This window comes from Lissotriton vulgaris, chromosome 12, assembly GCF_964263255.1.
Source record: "Lissotriton vulgaris chromosome 12, aLisVul1.2, whole genome shotgun sequence".
NCBI lineage: Eukaryota > Metazoa > Chordata > Amphibia > Caudata > Salamandridae > Lissotriton > Lissotriton vulgaris.
Genome location: NC_141700.1, coordinates 99004446 through 99021995, shown reverse-complemented (window position 1 = coordinate 99021995; position 17550 = coordinate 99004446). Strand labels below are relative to the sequence as shown.

Sequence of the window (17550 nt, the reverse complement as noted above, 5' to 3'; positions counted from 1 at the left end):
TGAACTTTTGAATTTGACCTCCATATACACCTTCTCGATAAATTTCTGAAACCATCGACCTTTCAAGATGGCAGCGACAGCGACCGGCCCTGGGAGGCCGGCTTCCGCGCCCTCTGTTTACATACACACAGTGGCTCGAGGGTAGCACGATGTGGGCGAGGCTTAGCTCTGGGCTGGAGAACCAATCGCAGGTGCTCCGATGACGGCCTGAGGGCGGAGTAACAAACATCCGACCAATCAGTGAGGCCCGACATGTTGTCGGCGGCCAATGAGCGGACGCGGTGAGTGTTGTGCTGGATTTCGTAGCTGCTGTCCGTTTGGCATCACTGGTTTTGCCATGGCCAAGGGACCGTGTCTGGTGCTACTCTGCAGCGGGAAGAGAAAGAGCGGCAAAGACTACGTCACTGAGCACCTGCAGAACAGGTAGGTACACAACATGGAGGGAGGGGGGCAGTAAATGGAAAAGTTAAAATGGGTTCATGCTGGAAGATTACGAGAGAAAATGGAAAGAGGGGATGTGGGAGTTCGGAACAAACACGCCAAGTCAATTTATTTTATATTATTAAATGCATTTTTATATAGCGCAGACTTTACCCGAAGGTGTCAGAGCGCTGTACAGTAGAACCAGTTACGTTACATGAGAGAAATGTTACAAAATAAAACGTCACAAAAATAAGCAGGAAACTAGAAGAGGTAGGATAAAACCATAGAAGGCAAGAACACAATATCAAACACATCAAGCAAGGGTGAGGAATGTACAAGAAAATATTGCAAATGTATAATGATGAACAAACTTCCTAGAGGGATCTATCTATATGTAGCATCTGAGTCAAGGGAGTAGCCAAAGTGGAGTGGTGAGTATTAAAAGAGACAAGGTGGAGGGGTAGCTGAGGATGGAGAGGGTGAAGAGAGAAAGTAAAGGAGAAGGAAGCCACCTTCATAAATATATCCCCGTTGAAAATTTGACAGAATTGGTGCTGGAAATGGCAAATGTGTATCCTGGGAACACGTAAATCAGAGTAATGACGGCACCCGAAAGAGGGCCGAGTAGCGCAGGCCTAAGTCACGAGGAGTGGAATCGCTTGACAGTTTGTGCACTTTCTGAAGACTTCCAGGCAGACGTTTGACTCAATATACAAAAGCATAGAGGGTTAATGTGCCTGCTGTGAAGTTCCATGTGCAATCTGTGCGTCACAGATTTGTATTTCATGTAGATAACTCAGTGCGTTACTGCTTTTGCTGTAGAGATCATCTTGGTCACACGCCACAAGTTACATTCTTTGAATTATAGTTTAGTGAATTATGAATCCGCGTCATCAAGCTACATACTAACTGAAAGGTCTACCTGTAGAACCTTGCATCTTTTTCTCAACCTTTCATTAATATACGATTGTTAAAAAGTGTTCTTTTGTGTGGGAATAAATACTGTCACCATTACTAGTGCAATTGCAGGGTCGGTTCTAGGATTATTGGGGCCCTGGGCAGAAAGTGAATGTGCGAGGCCCCTCTAAAGTGCATAGAAGTGAGCCACTCAGTGCTGTTTGTATCTCAATAAATGCCCCTGAAACCGCAGCCCCTCCCTCTCAGCCACCTACAAGCAACTCTTAAGAGCGCATCAAGGGCTGAAGGTGTGAGAGTTGCTTATCTCCATACTGCCAGGGAGTTAGCCATGCTGCTGTGCCTCTGTGTGTGTGGGGGTGGAGGCCTAATTACTGAACAAACCTGAGTAATGTGTCTTCTTGCAACTGGGAATGGGGGCCCCCTCCCCTCAGGTTCCCCTTGCTACACCATAGCAGTGAGGCCAGGGGAGAGGGGTCTCCTAAGGTGGCACCTTTTATGCCATGGTCTGACTGTCGCATTGGTGCGGGCCCCAAGTTGGAGTGCTGACTATGGGGCCCTGCGGTACAAAAGGGGGTGGTGATGGACGGAGAATCTGAATCCATCAAACACTCACGCCCAGTCAAAAGATCTGGGTTTAATCCATCACCGTTCTTTAGCCCACTCTGCCACCCCAGTTCAGACATGGCTATATGCAAATCAGTCTGACCCTGTGCCTCATGGGAACAGTCCAGCCCAAACTGCCAAGCCATGTCTTCCCTGGACCGAAAACAAGATTCCGAGGACTGGTTTCCTGCATTCCAGCCGTCTTCAGCCCGGCTTGCTTGAATCCAGTGGCAAAGTGAGCAAGGGACTCACGTCTGAGCATACCCTGCCACACTTAATGCGGCCAAAAGCGGTACAAAAGGGGGTGGTGATGGACAGAGAATCTGAATCAATCAAACACTCACGCCCAGTCAAAAGATCTGGGTTTAATCCATCACCGTTCTTTAGCCCACTCTGCCACCCCAGTTCAGACATGGCTATATGCAAATCAGTCTGACCCTGTGTCTCATGGGAACAGTCCAGCCCGAACTGCCAAGCCATGTCTTCCCTGGACCGGAAACAAGATTCCGAGGACCGGTTTCTGGCATTCCATGGGGCCCTGGGCAGCTGCCCACACTGCCTTTGCCAAGGGCTGGCCCTGTGGAATTGGCATTTATTGACAGATACATCTGACACTCCTAAAGTCCATGCACATTTTTTACACGTAGTTGTCTTTTTTTCCTCAACGGTATTGGCATCAAGGTGTTGGGCTCTACCTAGCTTCCAACCAGGAATACTCTTGAACAAAAGGAGTGCTGATTGCCCTTTAAGTGAGGAATGTGAGTTCAGGGCTGGGTGGAAGTGAAAAAGGAGTTGTGCCTCTTTCCCTGCTCGTTGCTGCTCTGAACGCAAAGCCCAGCAAGTGTGGGCGCAGCTCAATGTGTCTTTGTGTTGGCAAATTGCACCAGGAAAGTAAGTAAGATTTTATTGCAAAATTAATTCGGACCGTTGGGCTCGTTAGCCGACACGCTGCCTGCGGCGCTTTATATCAGAGTATCTTCACATCGTCAGGAGCATACCGCTGGCTTTTCATGCGTTGAACTCATCGTCCTTCATGATGCTTCACTCCGGTTAAAACCGCAAACAGTTTTTGAAACGTCCCATTATTATGTTCGAGCTTCATCCTATCTAGAACGGTAACGCCTGCCTGTTGAATCGAGTAACAAGAAACTTTGAATCGTCCGTCTACAGCATTTATCAAATATATAGTACAATCGGTCCGGTATAGTGACTGTTGTCTCCAAAACCAAGTCAAGACGCTTGTGCCTATCTGCTTTTCGACATGTAACGGTAACGCCAGCCTGTTGAATCGAGTAACTTGAAACTTTGAATCGTCCGTCTACAGCATTTATCAAATATATAGTTGTTATACCTTTTATGAAGGACATTTGAAGCCGTAATACATCCTGACTCTTCTCTCGAATTGGGCTTCTTTGTGCAATAGACGGCTACCTGATGAAGGCATGTATGCCGAAACGCGCGTTGTGAACATCTGCCGCACTGCCTGAATCAATGCTCCGTCCGTTATTGGATTTGTATATATTGACTGTTAATATCTGCTTTATAAAACGATTGTATATGAATCATAAATTGTACATTTGATGATAAACAACATAAAATATAAAATGTTATACTTCTAAATTAATAAATATATCACTATATCTTCTGTCAGTGTCCATATTGTGTTAATAGGGTGTCCCTTGTTTTATATGATAATTACTTAGCTCACTAGCAAGTTGGTACAGATATGTAGATAGATATAATTTTCTAGCTATTACCTTTCTTACTTTAGTTAATTTCCCTATGGTATAGCTAGCTATTCATGTAGGTGTCCCTTGTTTTCCTTAATAGCTCTACCTAGCTTCCAACCAGGAATACTCTTGAACAAAAGGAGTGCTGATTGCCCTTTAAGTGAGGAATGTGAGTTCAGGGCTGGGTGGAAGTGAAAAAGGAGTTGTGCCTCTTTCCCTGCTCGTTGCTGCTCTGAACGCAAAGCCCAGCAAGTGTGGGCGCAGCTCAATGTGTCTTTGTGTTGGCAAATTGCACCAGGAAAGTAAGTAAGATTTTATTGCAAAATTAATTAAAATTGCAGCACTAGGAAAGGGCATATTTCAGTGGGACCAACCGAGATCTGGGTTAATAATAGTTACTGGTTGCAGGCAGGGTATGACTGATCTCCATCTTTTGCAACACCTCACAGAATCTGAAAATCTGCCAAAACTCCTTGAACGTTTCAGTAAAAAGTCAGCAGTCCTATTGGCAGGTTAGTAACAGTGGAGTAATCGAAAGCAAGAATTAAAACCACGGGGTTTAAATGGCGAGAAGACATACGTGTTATAGAAGATGAAGAATGGGCTAAGGCTATATCCATCAGACTGAGGGTAATACAGTTTAAATATTTTCATAGAACAAACTTTGACACAACTAAACTTTGGACCATGAGGAGGCGGTAGGCCCAAGATTTCTGCACTGTCCTGCAGAAAGGGTAGACTATTTGCATCTGGTCCTGCTCAGTGGTTAGCCATAACTGGTCCAAGATACTTAAATCTGTCAGCTAAATCCTCAGTGTCAATCTGGAGAAGGACACTAAGCATGCAATTCTGATTATTGGGGCGGGGACTGGGGTGGTTCCCTCTGGTATCTGAACTTGGTGGATACTGGGTTACCATTGGCTGAACGAGATATTGCCAGTCAATGGATAGACAAGGTTGCTCATGCACTACAAGAATGTTTACTTGGCATGGATTACTGCACAACTGCTGAAAAAACTGAACACAAATCAAGTGTGTGAAAATATAGCATAAAATATGGGACGAATGGCTTAATTCCTGTCACAAAGTGTAACTATTTGTTTACTTGGCTTGGCTGTGTACACTCTTATTTTGGTTCCCTTAAAGTACTATCCTGATAGAAATCAATGTAGATTTACAATGCTCAGATAAGTTTTCTATCTTCTGGGTTTACTGCAGTACAATATCTAGGTCATGAAAATAGGCTTACTGGGTGGCGCTGACCCACTTTACAAACTTGGTAGGAACTGCAGCTGACAAATCTTGCAACACATCAACAAGAATTGTTTGCACATACTTGGCACTAGCATGTCAGCCAGGTAAACAATCACACCAGAAAGTCATTAAACAAGCCACATGAGGACCAGTACTACAAAGAAGAACCACAAAGAACAATACATCCAGCTGATAGACCATATGTGAGACAAATAACATAGGTTAAATGCTCTCCAACACAAAACTGAGTAGCCTCAGACTTGAAATGGATAATGTCGGAATGAATGAGCCTAAAAATCCAAATAAGCCTTGATCTGCCATGTGTGTAATCTGGGCGGACTACAGGCTTACCAACACTTATTTTACACTTTCTCAACATTCTGAGACACCCAGGACACCTGTGTCACCTTTCATTCTGTAAATTGAATGCTTCCAACAAAATAAGTCAAAATTCTGGCTTGTTGTTAGGAAAGGATCCAAAAACAGGAGTTAGCGAAACCTGTTACCAGCAGAGGAAGGATGTAGACAATAGACTAAATCTGTATTTCATAAAAAAAAAGAGAAATGCAACAAATACTAGTGGGGCGGCGGTTGCGCAAGGGGGCGAGGGGGGCGTTGGGGGGGGGGGGATGCATGTCCTTATATTTCTGCTATTTCTATGTGGGGGGTGATATTATTCATTTTACACACTGTTGACAATGATGCTGATACATTGATTTTGGCAGTAGACTTTGGATGGCAGGGCTCTGCATTTCTTGTGTATTTAACAATAAAATCTGTTTTCAAAAAAAGAAATGCAACAAATAACCTTTGTATGTACTTATTTTGGCATTACTTGTCAGACTTGACATGTGGGTGTTTCATTTTTGTATTTGTATTTCATTGTAGAAAAGGGAAGATCTATATGGGTGAGGGGGAAAAGAGGATCAAAAAGGTGTGTGGGACGAGAGCCAAGGCAAAACAAAATGTCAGTATGTGAAGTGGCAAAGCAAAAAGGGCTGGGGCAGTAACAGCTAGGCAAATGTATCTAGTAGAGGGTGGTTAGATATCATGTGGACAAAACATGATTGGTACTTTCGGTAAACATCATCTCAGTTTCTCTAGACCATCGATGTCAGTCACCTTCGCCAGTAAGGTTCTGATTTTCCTCAATGACAGGTTAGGCCCAGATGTGTGTGCCATCCTGCGCTTGTCTGGACCCCTCAAGGAGCAGTATGCTAAGGTATGACTCTTGTCCCATTACTGTAGCTTTTTCTTCCATCAAGGTTTGCATATCCCTACAGGAACACTGTAGCACAGAGTTTGTTTTCTTTTCGTAGGAGCATGGACTTGACTTCCAACGCCTTCTGGACCCCAGCGAGTATAAGGAGAAATACCGGTCCGACATGATCCGATGGGGGGAGGAGAAGCGAAACCAGGACCCAGGATTTTTCTGTAGGATCATCGTGGATGGGGCTGCCCAGCCCATATGGGTAAGCAAACTGGGGCTGATGTCTGTTGTGCACTTGATTCACCAACTAGCCCTTACCTTGCTTAAAGTTTTTTTATGGGTTATAGAAGGTGAAACAGGTGGGACGTAAATATCAGTATCACCAAAGCACTGCCTAACCTGCGAACGGCCAACGTGATCGGAAAAACTTACCCCTGCTCTGCTCAGCTCCATAACCGCGCCGTGAGGGAAACGGCCAGCGCCCACACCGCCATCCACCGCCATCCACCCGGTCCACCCGGTGCAGCTGCAGCTGGGGAACTACATCACCCAGCTGCCCCGGGGGTGGACGCGGCGGAAGTGACGACGGACACGCGCCAGGAGGCGCTTCATAAGCAGGGAACGCCTCTCGCACCCGCGAGTCGCGCGCGGGAGAAGCCCGGGAAAAGGGCGGGCCGTCTGTGGCCGTCCGTGGACGACTGTGGTCGGGCGGGCCACCCCCCTAAGATCTCCTCAAACGTAAGTGTTCTACCCAAGCACAAATATGGGCGATTCCACTACTACAAACACCCATATCGATATATCTTCCCAGGGTGCTGATACCTCTGCCTCTGTCTCTCTCATTACATCCTTCGAAACATTGATTGAAACTGCCTTCAATGAAATTGTAGAGACCGAGAGGAGGTTCTCCATGGGCTCATTCGTTACCAATAACATATCGAGTGCTACTGGAAATAGCCATATTATCCCTGAGGTTACTGTGGTTAAGCCATCACTTCCATCTGTAGACGTGCCCATTGTTTTGGAAGACGAAAACACTGTCACCTATATAGCTGCAGATTCTGTCCCTTTAACAACCGCTGCTGCTAGCCTACCGGTACCTCAGTTCAAAGAAACTATCCCTATTAGCATACCTGTTTCCCAGGGTGATGTCATTACTCTGGATATCACGGACTCCTGTAGTAACAAACTGGGAGGGGAAAAAAGAAAAAGAGGTACTACTAAGCAAAGTGCTAATAAAAGGAAACAACCTTCATTGAATAAAAGTCAGCCTACTCCCCAAAGCCTGTGGAATAAACAAAAATCTTTGGGGGTGGTAACTGTACCTATGGAGGAAAAAGACTCAGTGGATATAGATAGCACTTCCCTTTCGCCCACCATTCACCCCGTGGGAATTTTAATACTATTTGGACCCAAACAACATTAATGGGAGATAATTATAATCTCTCCAAACAAAATGGGAACCTTATTGAAAATATAGTGGACACTATTTTTAACCGATTGGAGAAACTTATGATCAACCAATTTAATAATGTTTTTAAAAGATTGGACAGATTAGATAACCTGGTTAAAAATGATGAAGCCAAAAGGAAGGGGTCTATTATTCTGGATCAAATTAGAGCCGACCGTCTCTTAAAAGATCTTGAATCCTTAAGCAACACTCTGTCATCAAAAACACAGGCCGCCTGTATTACATTGGATAAGGGCACGAAAAACCTGGAAACGTCATCACCGTCCATTACACAACCTACAATCCAACCGCGAACTGTTAATACAGGGGTCAAGTGTGCAAAATCTAGTATAGCTGCTAAAACCATCCCAACCCCTGCACCTAGGAAAACTACCCCTTTGGTTACTATTAACAAAAATGCCATCAGCAAGGATGACGGCCTTACCCAACCTACTACAGCTACAACATCAGCTGCAGTTCACAACACAGGTTCCACCCAAGTAGGGTCCAATAAGCCTCGCAAACACGAAGGGCCTGTGTTTCCCCTACACTTGCCACCGGATGCCTGCCCGTTCGTTCTGGTTTTGGCAGGAGTACCAGTGCTGAGGGAGGATCAGGGGGAAACCTGGGTACAATTACGAAACAAATGTATAGACTGGCTAACTAAACACAAGGGGGTTGGATATGACATATCAAGAGAAATCCTATCGGTTCGCAAGGTGCCTTGGATTGGACCACTACCTAAAGATAAGGACGGGGATTGTGTAGTTCTTAACTTTAAAAATCCTGGAACTGTAAGACATCTGCTTAACATAAGTGGTAACTGCTCAGCTATTTCCACGGTTGCAACTATGCTACCTTTAAGCTACTTTTACAGACAGCCACCTATGCAATTTCGACCGCCTTTAATGCATTTTCACCCCCCACCCAGGTATTCTCAGCCACCAGCTATGCATTTTCAGCCAGTTGCTTTCCCTTTCAACACATTTAACAGATTTGCACCTTTGTCAGGTTTGGATATGTTGGATTGACCCTCCCCAATTAAGCCAGCCAACTCAGTTGTTCCTTTACCATCTTTCACCAATGGAAATCAGGTAGCTTTAAATTCCTTGACAGGGATTTCAGGAAGAGGCCAATCTATGAACAATAACCCCTTGGATTCTGTACTTTCTGTTGTAAGTTGGAACATAGCGGGTCTTAATTCCAAACTGAAAATCAAAGAATGGTCTGACTGGGTGAACACCAATTGTGACTTACTGTTGCTTCAAGAAACTTGGTGCTTAACTAACCCCACAATGGAGGGCTTCTGCTGTTATAACTTAAAGGCCACAGCCTCATCCATGGGACGCCCAAGCGGGGGGTTATCTATTTGGTCTAAGATAAAACCTGGGGTACAAACCAAACCGATCCCAACACCAGGCAAATGTTTTATGGCTGTGAAATACATTAACAGGATGATTTTATGTATAATTAATTTTTATAATAATGACTTTGCTAATCATCCCAATGGAAATTTTTTGTCTTTGTTTAACTTTATTGATGATATCGCGGAGGGGCTGAAGTATGGGTACTATGACGGTATTTGTATAGGGGGAGATTTTAACGCCCATATGTATCGCACTAGTGCCCCATGTCTAAATGGTGAGGAGTTGAAGAATATATTAGCATCTCGTAATCTAGTAAATGCTATGGAAATTGCTGGAACTAGTGCTGAAACCAAACTTGCACCCACCTATATAGGTCAAGGCTGCGCCTCCACGATAGATTATATATTTCTTTGTCCATCCCTGTGTAATATAACTCGAAAAGCTGAGGTTATTTGCAGCGCATATAGTGACCATTATCCGCTTAGAATACATCTAGACCATCCTCAGACCACAAAGGCTGCCTCGAAGACTGAGAGTGGGCCACAAAATTTGGTATTGTCTACTGATAGACTAAAACTAATATGGAAAGGGGTTGATAATAAAGCTATCCTAGCCAAGGTAATCAAAAAGCATCCACTGTTAATAGACACCTGCTTGTCATTTGATAGTACTGGCGAAGTATTGGTTGTTGCATTTAGTAATCTTTGTGGGGCAGTGAGAAGGGAATCTTCTAAACCATCTAGGCCCAATATAGATCACAGCCCTCGCTGGTTTGATTCCGCGTGTTCAAAGGCCAACAGGAAATTGAGGGCGGCTTTACAACAAAATCCTAGGGATTTTAACCTAGTGAGAGAAATAAGAGCCAAATATAAACTCGCCCTACGGACAAGAACTGAGGCTTTAGTGGTTAACCACTGGGAGTCACTCACGCGGACTGCTTTGTTAAAAGACACCGCGGGGTTCTGGAGAGAAGTCAAATCACTCAGGTCTTTTGGTTCTAACATCCAACCAATCAACTGTAACATAAATGGAGAGGTCTGGGTGGAGCACTTCTCCAAAATCTATAATATAGCAGCCCCTACTATAGATTCTACATTGTCATTAAATAATGCTGAACAACCGAACTTCTCCATATCTGAGGTGGAGGATGCAATTTCGGATAGTGCTAGTAACAAAGCCCCTGGCCCAGATGGTCTATCCATCGACCAGATTAAATCGGAAATTAACTTTTGGGCCCCTCTATTATGTAACTTATTTAATAATCTGACCGACAGCTCCATCCCCGAATCCTGGTCGAACAGTGTCATCGTACCAATATTCAAGAAAGGTGACAGGGCCTATCCGGCCTGCTACCGTCCGATCTCACTGATCGACAATACATTAAAAGTCCTTGGTAGGGTACTATTCAAGAGGATAAGGGAATGGGCTGAGGATAATAATGTGTTACATTGCAGCCAATTGGGGTTTAGAAGCCACGTGGGTACGGTTGAGCAGTGTCTCAACTTGAACCTAATCATGGCCAAATACATTATTGTTAAAAAGTCCCCACTTTATTTAGGTTTTATGGATCTGAGTTCCGCTTTTGATTTTGTCAACCGTTCCAGGTTATGGTCACAATTGCTCGAATATGGTTTAGATGATTCATCAGTATATTTTCTCTCATATTTACACAGGGATCTTAAGGCAAGAGTACGCATCAACAATGATGGTGAACTATCTGGTGATATTTCCATTAAAAGAGGAGTCCGGCAGGGCTGTGTACTCGCCCCTTTGCTTTTTATTTTATATATTAATGGGCTGAGCCCTGCCCTGAGCAAGAACTCCAAGGATGTTCCAATTATTAATGGTTCCCCTATTACCACCTTACTTTATGCGGATGACGCGGTATTAATGGGGCGTACCCCAAATGCTTTGCGCTCATTAATTACAGGGTTTGTTGTTTTTATGTCTGATTTAGGTTTAAATACCAATTTTAAAAAATCATTTATTATGAATTGTGGTTCAAAAAGATATAACATCCTCTCAATTAAAAGTGGTGAAAATGAATTAAAATGCACTAGCACTTTCCCCTATTTAGGGTTATTATTCTCCAACACAGGCTCGTGGCAGCATCACACTGCCCACGCAAGAAATAAGATTGGTAAATCAATTAATTCAATTTTATCTCTTCGCCAACCGAGAACGGCTGATGTGATTACCCCCCTGTTAAGCATCTATCGTACCCAATGTCTGCCAACTGGGACATATGGATCTGAAGTGTGGGGTTATTGTAATAGCCTGCCCTTGCAGCTGGAGGAAAATAGATTTTGCAGGAAGGTGCTGGGTGGTATTTCCTGTGCGCCAACCTTCATTTGTCACCAAGAACTAAAGTTACCATATATAGCTGATTTTATTAGGTCAAGGCCTACGCTTTTTTGGTTAAAAATATGGACAAATCCAGCGGCTTCCTTGACCCGTAGTATAATCTCAGATTGTCTATCTCATGAACGATCCCATCTCATACCTTGGCTAAATGCGGTCAAGACTAGCCTGATTAGCGTGGGACATGGCTCTTTGTTCAGCTCCCCAAATACTATTGTGCCCGCCCACAAGAATAGTGTAAAACGGGCATTGTATGAGATATATAAAGAAGAACGTATGAGAATTGAAATAATGAAACCAGCTATCACTAAATATCTCCCACTAACTGAGACAGGTAATGATGTTTTAAATAAACCCCACAAGCCCTGCAGATATTTGTCATTACCGATAGGAAGATGGAACCGGAGCCTTTTATTTAGGTTCCGGGATGGCAGTATTGTAAATTTACTGAGCTTCCCACTCGGCTATAATAAGAATCTAGAAGAACTTGACTGTCCGTGTTCTGTCGGTGGGAAACAAAGTTTACTGCATTACTTTATTTTCTGTGGCCATTATAAATTGTATATCCATCATTATCTAATGCCAATTTTCAGAAAATACAATCTAAGAGACTTTAAATTGGCATTGAAATTTTTGCAAATGTTACCAACCGATGATGTCATATTCACTATAAGCTGCTTCATAAAAGCCTGTGTAAAATTGAGGGCAAGTATGGAACATGCATAATGGCCTTCGGATGCATAACGCACTTTAAACTCTAAATATAAATTGTATAGAGGTTTTATTATTTGTATGGAATCAATGTTATTGGTATTATCTAAACAGAAAACTATGAATGCTCTTCCAAATTGTTTAATGTCTTATATCTTGTATCATGCACTTTATGCCACATATGCTGCTCATGCCTAATTGGGCTGTATTTTAACTTTTATATATGTTTTTATGTATTTTAAATGATTCATCCTGTATGTACTTTTATGGATTTTTCATAATCCGAATAAAGATCATTTCATTCATTCATTCATTCAAATATCAGTATCATATTCAACTGAGCTAGCCTGACCATGCCCAGCGCTCGTTAAGGACCCTACCCTCTAGACAAAGTGCTTTAAAATGTGCCAAACAGTACATTAATTTGTAGTACATTCTATCAACTATATTGGCCAAAAAAACTGTAGATTTCACAGACTGTTTTTAGCAGAAATGCAAGAAAATATTTCTGTACTTAAGGGTTTGTTACAGTAAACAGAATTATTTGTGCAAAGCAACACTATTATTTCATTGGCATGTGTAGAGTGGCATGAAGTAGGACATTGGAAACTGGAATGTAGTAGAAAGTTGTGTGGCGGCATAAAGTGGAGTTGAGTGGCGTAAAGCAGAGTGCTGTAGGGTGGAAAGGTGCAGAGTGGAGTGGCTTAGAGTGGAGTAAAGTGGCATGGAGTGGCATAGATTAGAGTTGATAAAGTGGAGTGGTGTTGAGCGCAGTGCCATGGAGCGGCGTGGAGTGGCATATAGTGTTGTGTAATGGAGTAGCGTAGATTGGAGTAAGCATGGTATTGTAGTGTACTGTCATTACAGACAATACAGTTTCAATTGAAATTACCTTTACATTTTGTAGACCTACAGTTTTTGTGATAACTATACAGTACAAAGACGATAATGTGAGGAAGTCAGCATCTCCTAATGTATTGATTTGTTTTGATTATATTAAAATATTTGGCTCCACCGCACTTCAGAGTTACCCAAAAAAGTGCTTCATTTGTGCTTTCCTAATTCTGATATATTCTGAAATATTTGTACAGTTTATTTATAGACATTTCAGTTTTGTTGTGTGCTAGAAACAAATAACTTCCTTTTGCATCCCCAGGAAGATTGTCACATAAATCCTCTTACTTTGCAGTCAGAGAAAGACAGAGCCAAACATTTGCCAGCTCGCATTTATTAGCCCACAATTATTAGTGCCCGATTGCTTATGATTTTTGTATCGTAGCGCTATATTGCGAAAGTGCGCTTTCACGATCATTCAATTGTGCTGTGCTGCCTTTGCCTAATTAAATAATTTGTGCCCGATTGTGCCGGTGCCACTGCCAATTTCATCGCGCTTATTAGGGTTGTGCCCCAATCCTGTTTCGCTTTTGGCTTGCTGCCATTTTGTTGTTTATTCTTGTGCCTCCCTGCCCGGCTCTCCACCACGCTCCCGCCTCCCAGCTGCTCCTCCCTCGCCCCTCCCCCCTCCACTATCCACTTATGTCAGATGCCTTTGCGAGCAGCATTCACGTGCAGCGATCGCGCCCCATGCGCGCCAAAGGTAAGCCCGTCTACGTCCGTCCGCGCCTGGACCGCGCCCAGCGCCAGACCCCCTGGCCCCCTCAAACCCCACTCCACCCGCATTACGTACAACGCCGCAACCCTATCAGCACTTAATCCCGGCAGACTCCAAAACTGCAACCTAGCCGCCCCCGAACAAACCCATGGACCCTTCACCTGCCACTCCTGCAAGTTCGACTGCATCAGGCCCCACACCAAATCCACGGACTCCAAACAGAGCTCCGACACTAACCACCTAAAGTGCATTCTACTCAACACCCGGTCGGCCCACAGACACTCCATTGAACTCTGGAACCTACTCGACACTACATCGCCGGACGTCGCCTTCCTTACAGAAACCTGGATGAACGCTTCATCAGCGCCCAACATCGCCATAGCCATCCCGGACACCTACAAGATCATCCGAAAGGACCGCACCAACCAATTAGGAGGAGGCATCGCCATCGTCCATAAGAACACCATCCGCATCACAACCAGTTCCGACGATAATCTCGCTAACGCCGAACACCTTCACTTCCAGATCCACACCGACCCCAAGACCACACTCGGAGGCACCCTCATCTACAGACCACCAGGTCCCCGCACACAATTCAGCGAAGACATCACCGACTTCATCAGCCCACACGCCCTCCCCTCCGAGGACTACATTCTACTGGGAGACCTCAACTTCCACCTGGAAAAGAAAAACGACAGCAACCCCACCACCCTTCTGGACAACCTGGCCAACCTCTGACTCGAACAACTTGTCGATACCCCCACCCAATATGCCGGACACACGCTCGACCCAAACTTCACCTCCAGCAAGCACATCTCCTTCGATCACACCACAGCTCTCCATTGGACGGACCACAGCTGCGTTCACTTCAACTACAAAAAGACCACGACCCACAACCCCCCCACAACCTATTCCCTGAAGAAATTGGAACAAAATTACCACCGACCAGCTCTTCACATCGCTTCACCAAAACCCTCCTGCCAAATCATCGGACCCAAACCAAGCAGCCACCAACCTCACACAATGGATCACCCACAGCGCAGACGAACTAGCACCCTTGAAAAACCATCAAATCAAGCAAGGTCGCAAAAAAGCCCCCTGGTTCAACGATGACCTTAAGAAATCCAAGAAGTTCTGTCGCACCCTCGAGAAAGCCTGGAGAAAAAACCCAACCACTGACAACCTGGCCACTTTCAAGAACGCCATCCGCAAACACCACCAACTGATCCGATCCACCAAGAAACAGCATTCAAGGATCGCCTTGACAACAATGCCCAAAACAGCAAGGAACTATTCAACATCGTCAAAGAATTTACCAACCCCACCTCCGGCACCAACGACATCACTCCCTCCCAAGACCTCTGCGACTCTCTATCCTTTTTCTTTCACAACAAAATCGCCGACATACATAACAGCTTTAAAAACCAGTCCGAAGACCAGTCCACTCCACCCACCTCCGAACCAAAACCGCACTCAAACAACCTTTGCGCCTGGAACCCAATCACCACTGAAGACACCATCCGCCTGATGAACTCCATCCACTCAGGATCGCCAACCGACCCATGTCCCCACCACATTTTCAACAAAGCAGACTCCATTATCGCACCCCATCTCCACGACGTCATCAACTGCTCCTTCAACTCCGCTACCTTCCCGGAAAGCTGGAAACATGCCGAACTCAGCGCCCTTCTGAAGAAGCCCACAGCAGACCCCACTGAACTTAAGAACTACCGCCCCATCTCACTCCTCCCATTCCCTGCCAAAGTAATTGAGAAAACCGTCAACAGTCGGCTCACCGCCTTCCTTGAATCCAACAAATCCCTCGACCCCCTCACAGTCCGGCTTCCGAGCCAAACACAGCACCGAAACCGCCCTCATCGCAGCAACAGACGGCATTCGAACTCTACTAGACAACGGAGAAACAGCCACCCTCATCTTACTTGACCTCTCCGCAGCCTTCGACACAGTCTGTCATAGCACCCTCATACAACGCCTCAGCAACGTCGGAATTCAAGGAAAAGCATTGGACTGGATCATCTTGTTCCTCGCCGGAAGAACCCAGAGAGTCCGCCTCCCCCTTTTAGATCAGAGGCCACCGAAGTCATCTGCGGCGTACCACAAGGATCATCCCTCAGTCCCACCCTCTTCAACGCATACATGAGTCCCCTCGCATCCATCGCGCACCAACACAACCTCAACATCATCTCCTACGCAGACGACACCCAGCTGATCCTCTCCCTCACCAGAGACCCAAACACCGCCAAAACCAACTTACACGAAGGAATGAAAGAAGTAGCCGAGTGGATGAAGAACAGCCGTTTAAAACTAAACTCGGACAAAACGGAAGTCCTCATCTTCGGTTCATCCCCCTCTGCCTGGGACGACTCATGGTGGCCTCCGGCCCTGGGAACCGCACCCATACCTACGGATCACACACGTAACCTGGGCTTCATCCTGGACTCCTCCCTCTCGATGACCAGACAAGTCAACGCCGTCTCATCATCATGCTTCAACATCCTACGCATGCTCAAAAAAATCTTCCGTTGGATCCCCACCGAAACAAGAAAGACTGTCACCCACGCTCTGGTCACAAGCCGACTGGATTACGGAAACACCCTTTACGCCGGAACCACAGCCAAACTACAGAAAAAACTCCAACGCATCCAAAACGCCTCAGCCAGACTCATACTGGACATCCCCCATCAAGCTCACATTTCCGGTCACCTGAAAGACCTCCACTGGCTCCCCGTCAACAAGAGAATAACGTTCCGTCTCCTCACCCACGCACACAAAGCCCTCTACGACCTAGGACCCGAATGCCTCAACACGAGACTGTCCTTCTACACCCCCACCCGCCAATTACGATCGTCCAATCAAGCCCTCGCTGCAATTCCGCGCATCCATAGATCCACCATGGGGGGGAAGATCCTTCTCCTACTTAGCCGCCAAAACCTGGAATTCCCTCCCCACCCACATCCGCCTTACACAGAACCATCTCTCCTTCAGAAAGCAACTAAAAACTTGGATATTCGATAAGTAAAGCACCCCCCCCTCCCTCAAGCGCCTTGAGACCCTCTGGGTGAGTAGTGCGCTATACAAATTTCTGAACTTGAACTTGAACTATATCTGTCTTTGCACAGCAAATGTGACAACTTAAAAGCAAAATTTTAAAGGCCTGTTTATTGCTCATTCACGTCTGACTCCAGCATGGTCATTTTGGTGGTGCTTCTCCCTCCTCATTCCCTTACTTCCAGCGCCTATGGAATGGGCCTGAAACTAACGAAGAGGATCTTTTTAGGGGTGGGGGGTGGGAGGGGTTAAATAGCGCAAACTCGTCCCAAAGGTATCAGAGCAATTTACATGAGCACCGGTTGCGTTACAGTCTGACATATTTATTTTGTTAGGTACGGGGATATTATGCGATATGCCCAGAATCACAGGATATGGAGAGTCGTTGCCAAGACTCGAACCTCGTTCCCAGCTTCAAGGTCGATCGCTCTGTTAGGCCACATCCTCAACTGTATTGTTTAGGTTATGCTATTAGGACAGAGCATATTCCACAAAAATGGAAGAGAAGAAAAAAAAAAGAAAACATGCCACTGCTTACACATAGTGGCTTGCAATAAAAAGTTTACCTTATTCAAATAAATAGAAATCCAAATTAATTTTAATTGAATGGTACTGATGTATCCTAGCAAGCCGGTGTACTTGGATCATATAGAGATACACTTTTTAGTTTGAAGTCACATCGCTGGAAAATATGATACTTATTGAAAAGAAAAATATTACTGTCTTTAAACTACTGTAACTAGATAGAAAAAGTTTAAACACACAAGGGTGACTGAAATAATAAAAAAAGGAAAAAGAATAGAAATGAAAAATTGGCAAAATGAAGTATTATCCCATCATCC

At 44.9% G+C, this 17550-nt stretch overlaps 1 protein-coding gene across 2 annotated transcripts in view; it reads left to right on the top strand.

The window, feature by feature from the left end:
- Window positions 1–293: 293 nt before the first annotated feature.
- PMVK (phosphomevalonate kinase) overlaps window positions 294–17550 on the top strand; it is a 35455-nt gene continuing 18198 nt past the window's right edge. The window contains exons 1-3 of one of the 2 annotated variants that reach the window (XM_086947357.1): window positions 294–423; window positions 6087–6150; window positions 6248–6400. In XM_086947357.1, the coding sequence (XP_086803483.1) occupies window positions 338–423; window positions 6087–6150; window positions 6248–6400 (303 nt within the window). In that variant the 5' untranslated portion in view covers window positions 294–337. Of the gene's footprint in view, window positions 424–6023; window positions 6151–6247; window positions 6401–17550 lie in introns of both variants that reach the window. The other variant, XM_086947356.1, reaches the window with a different exon arrangement.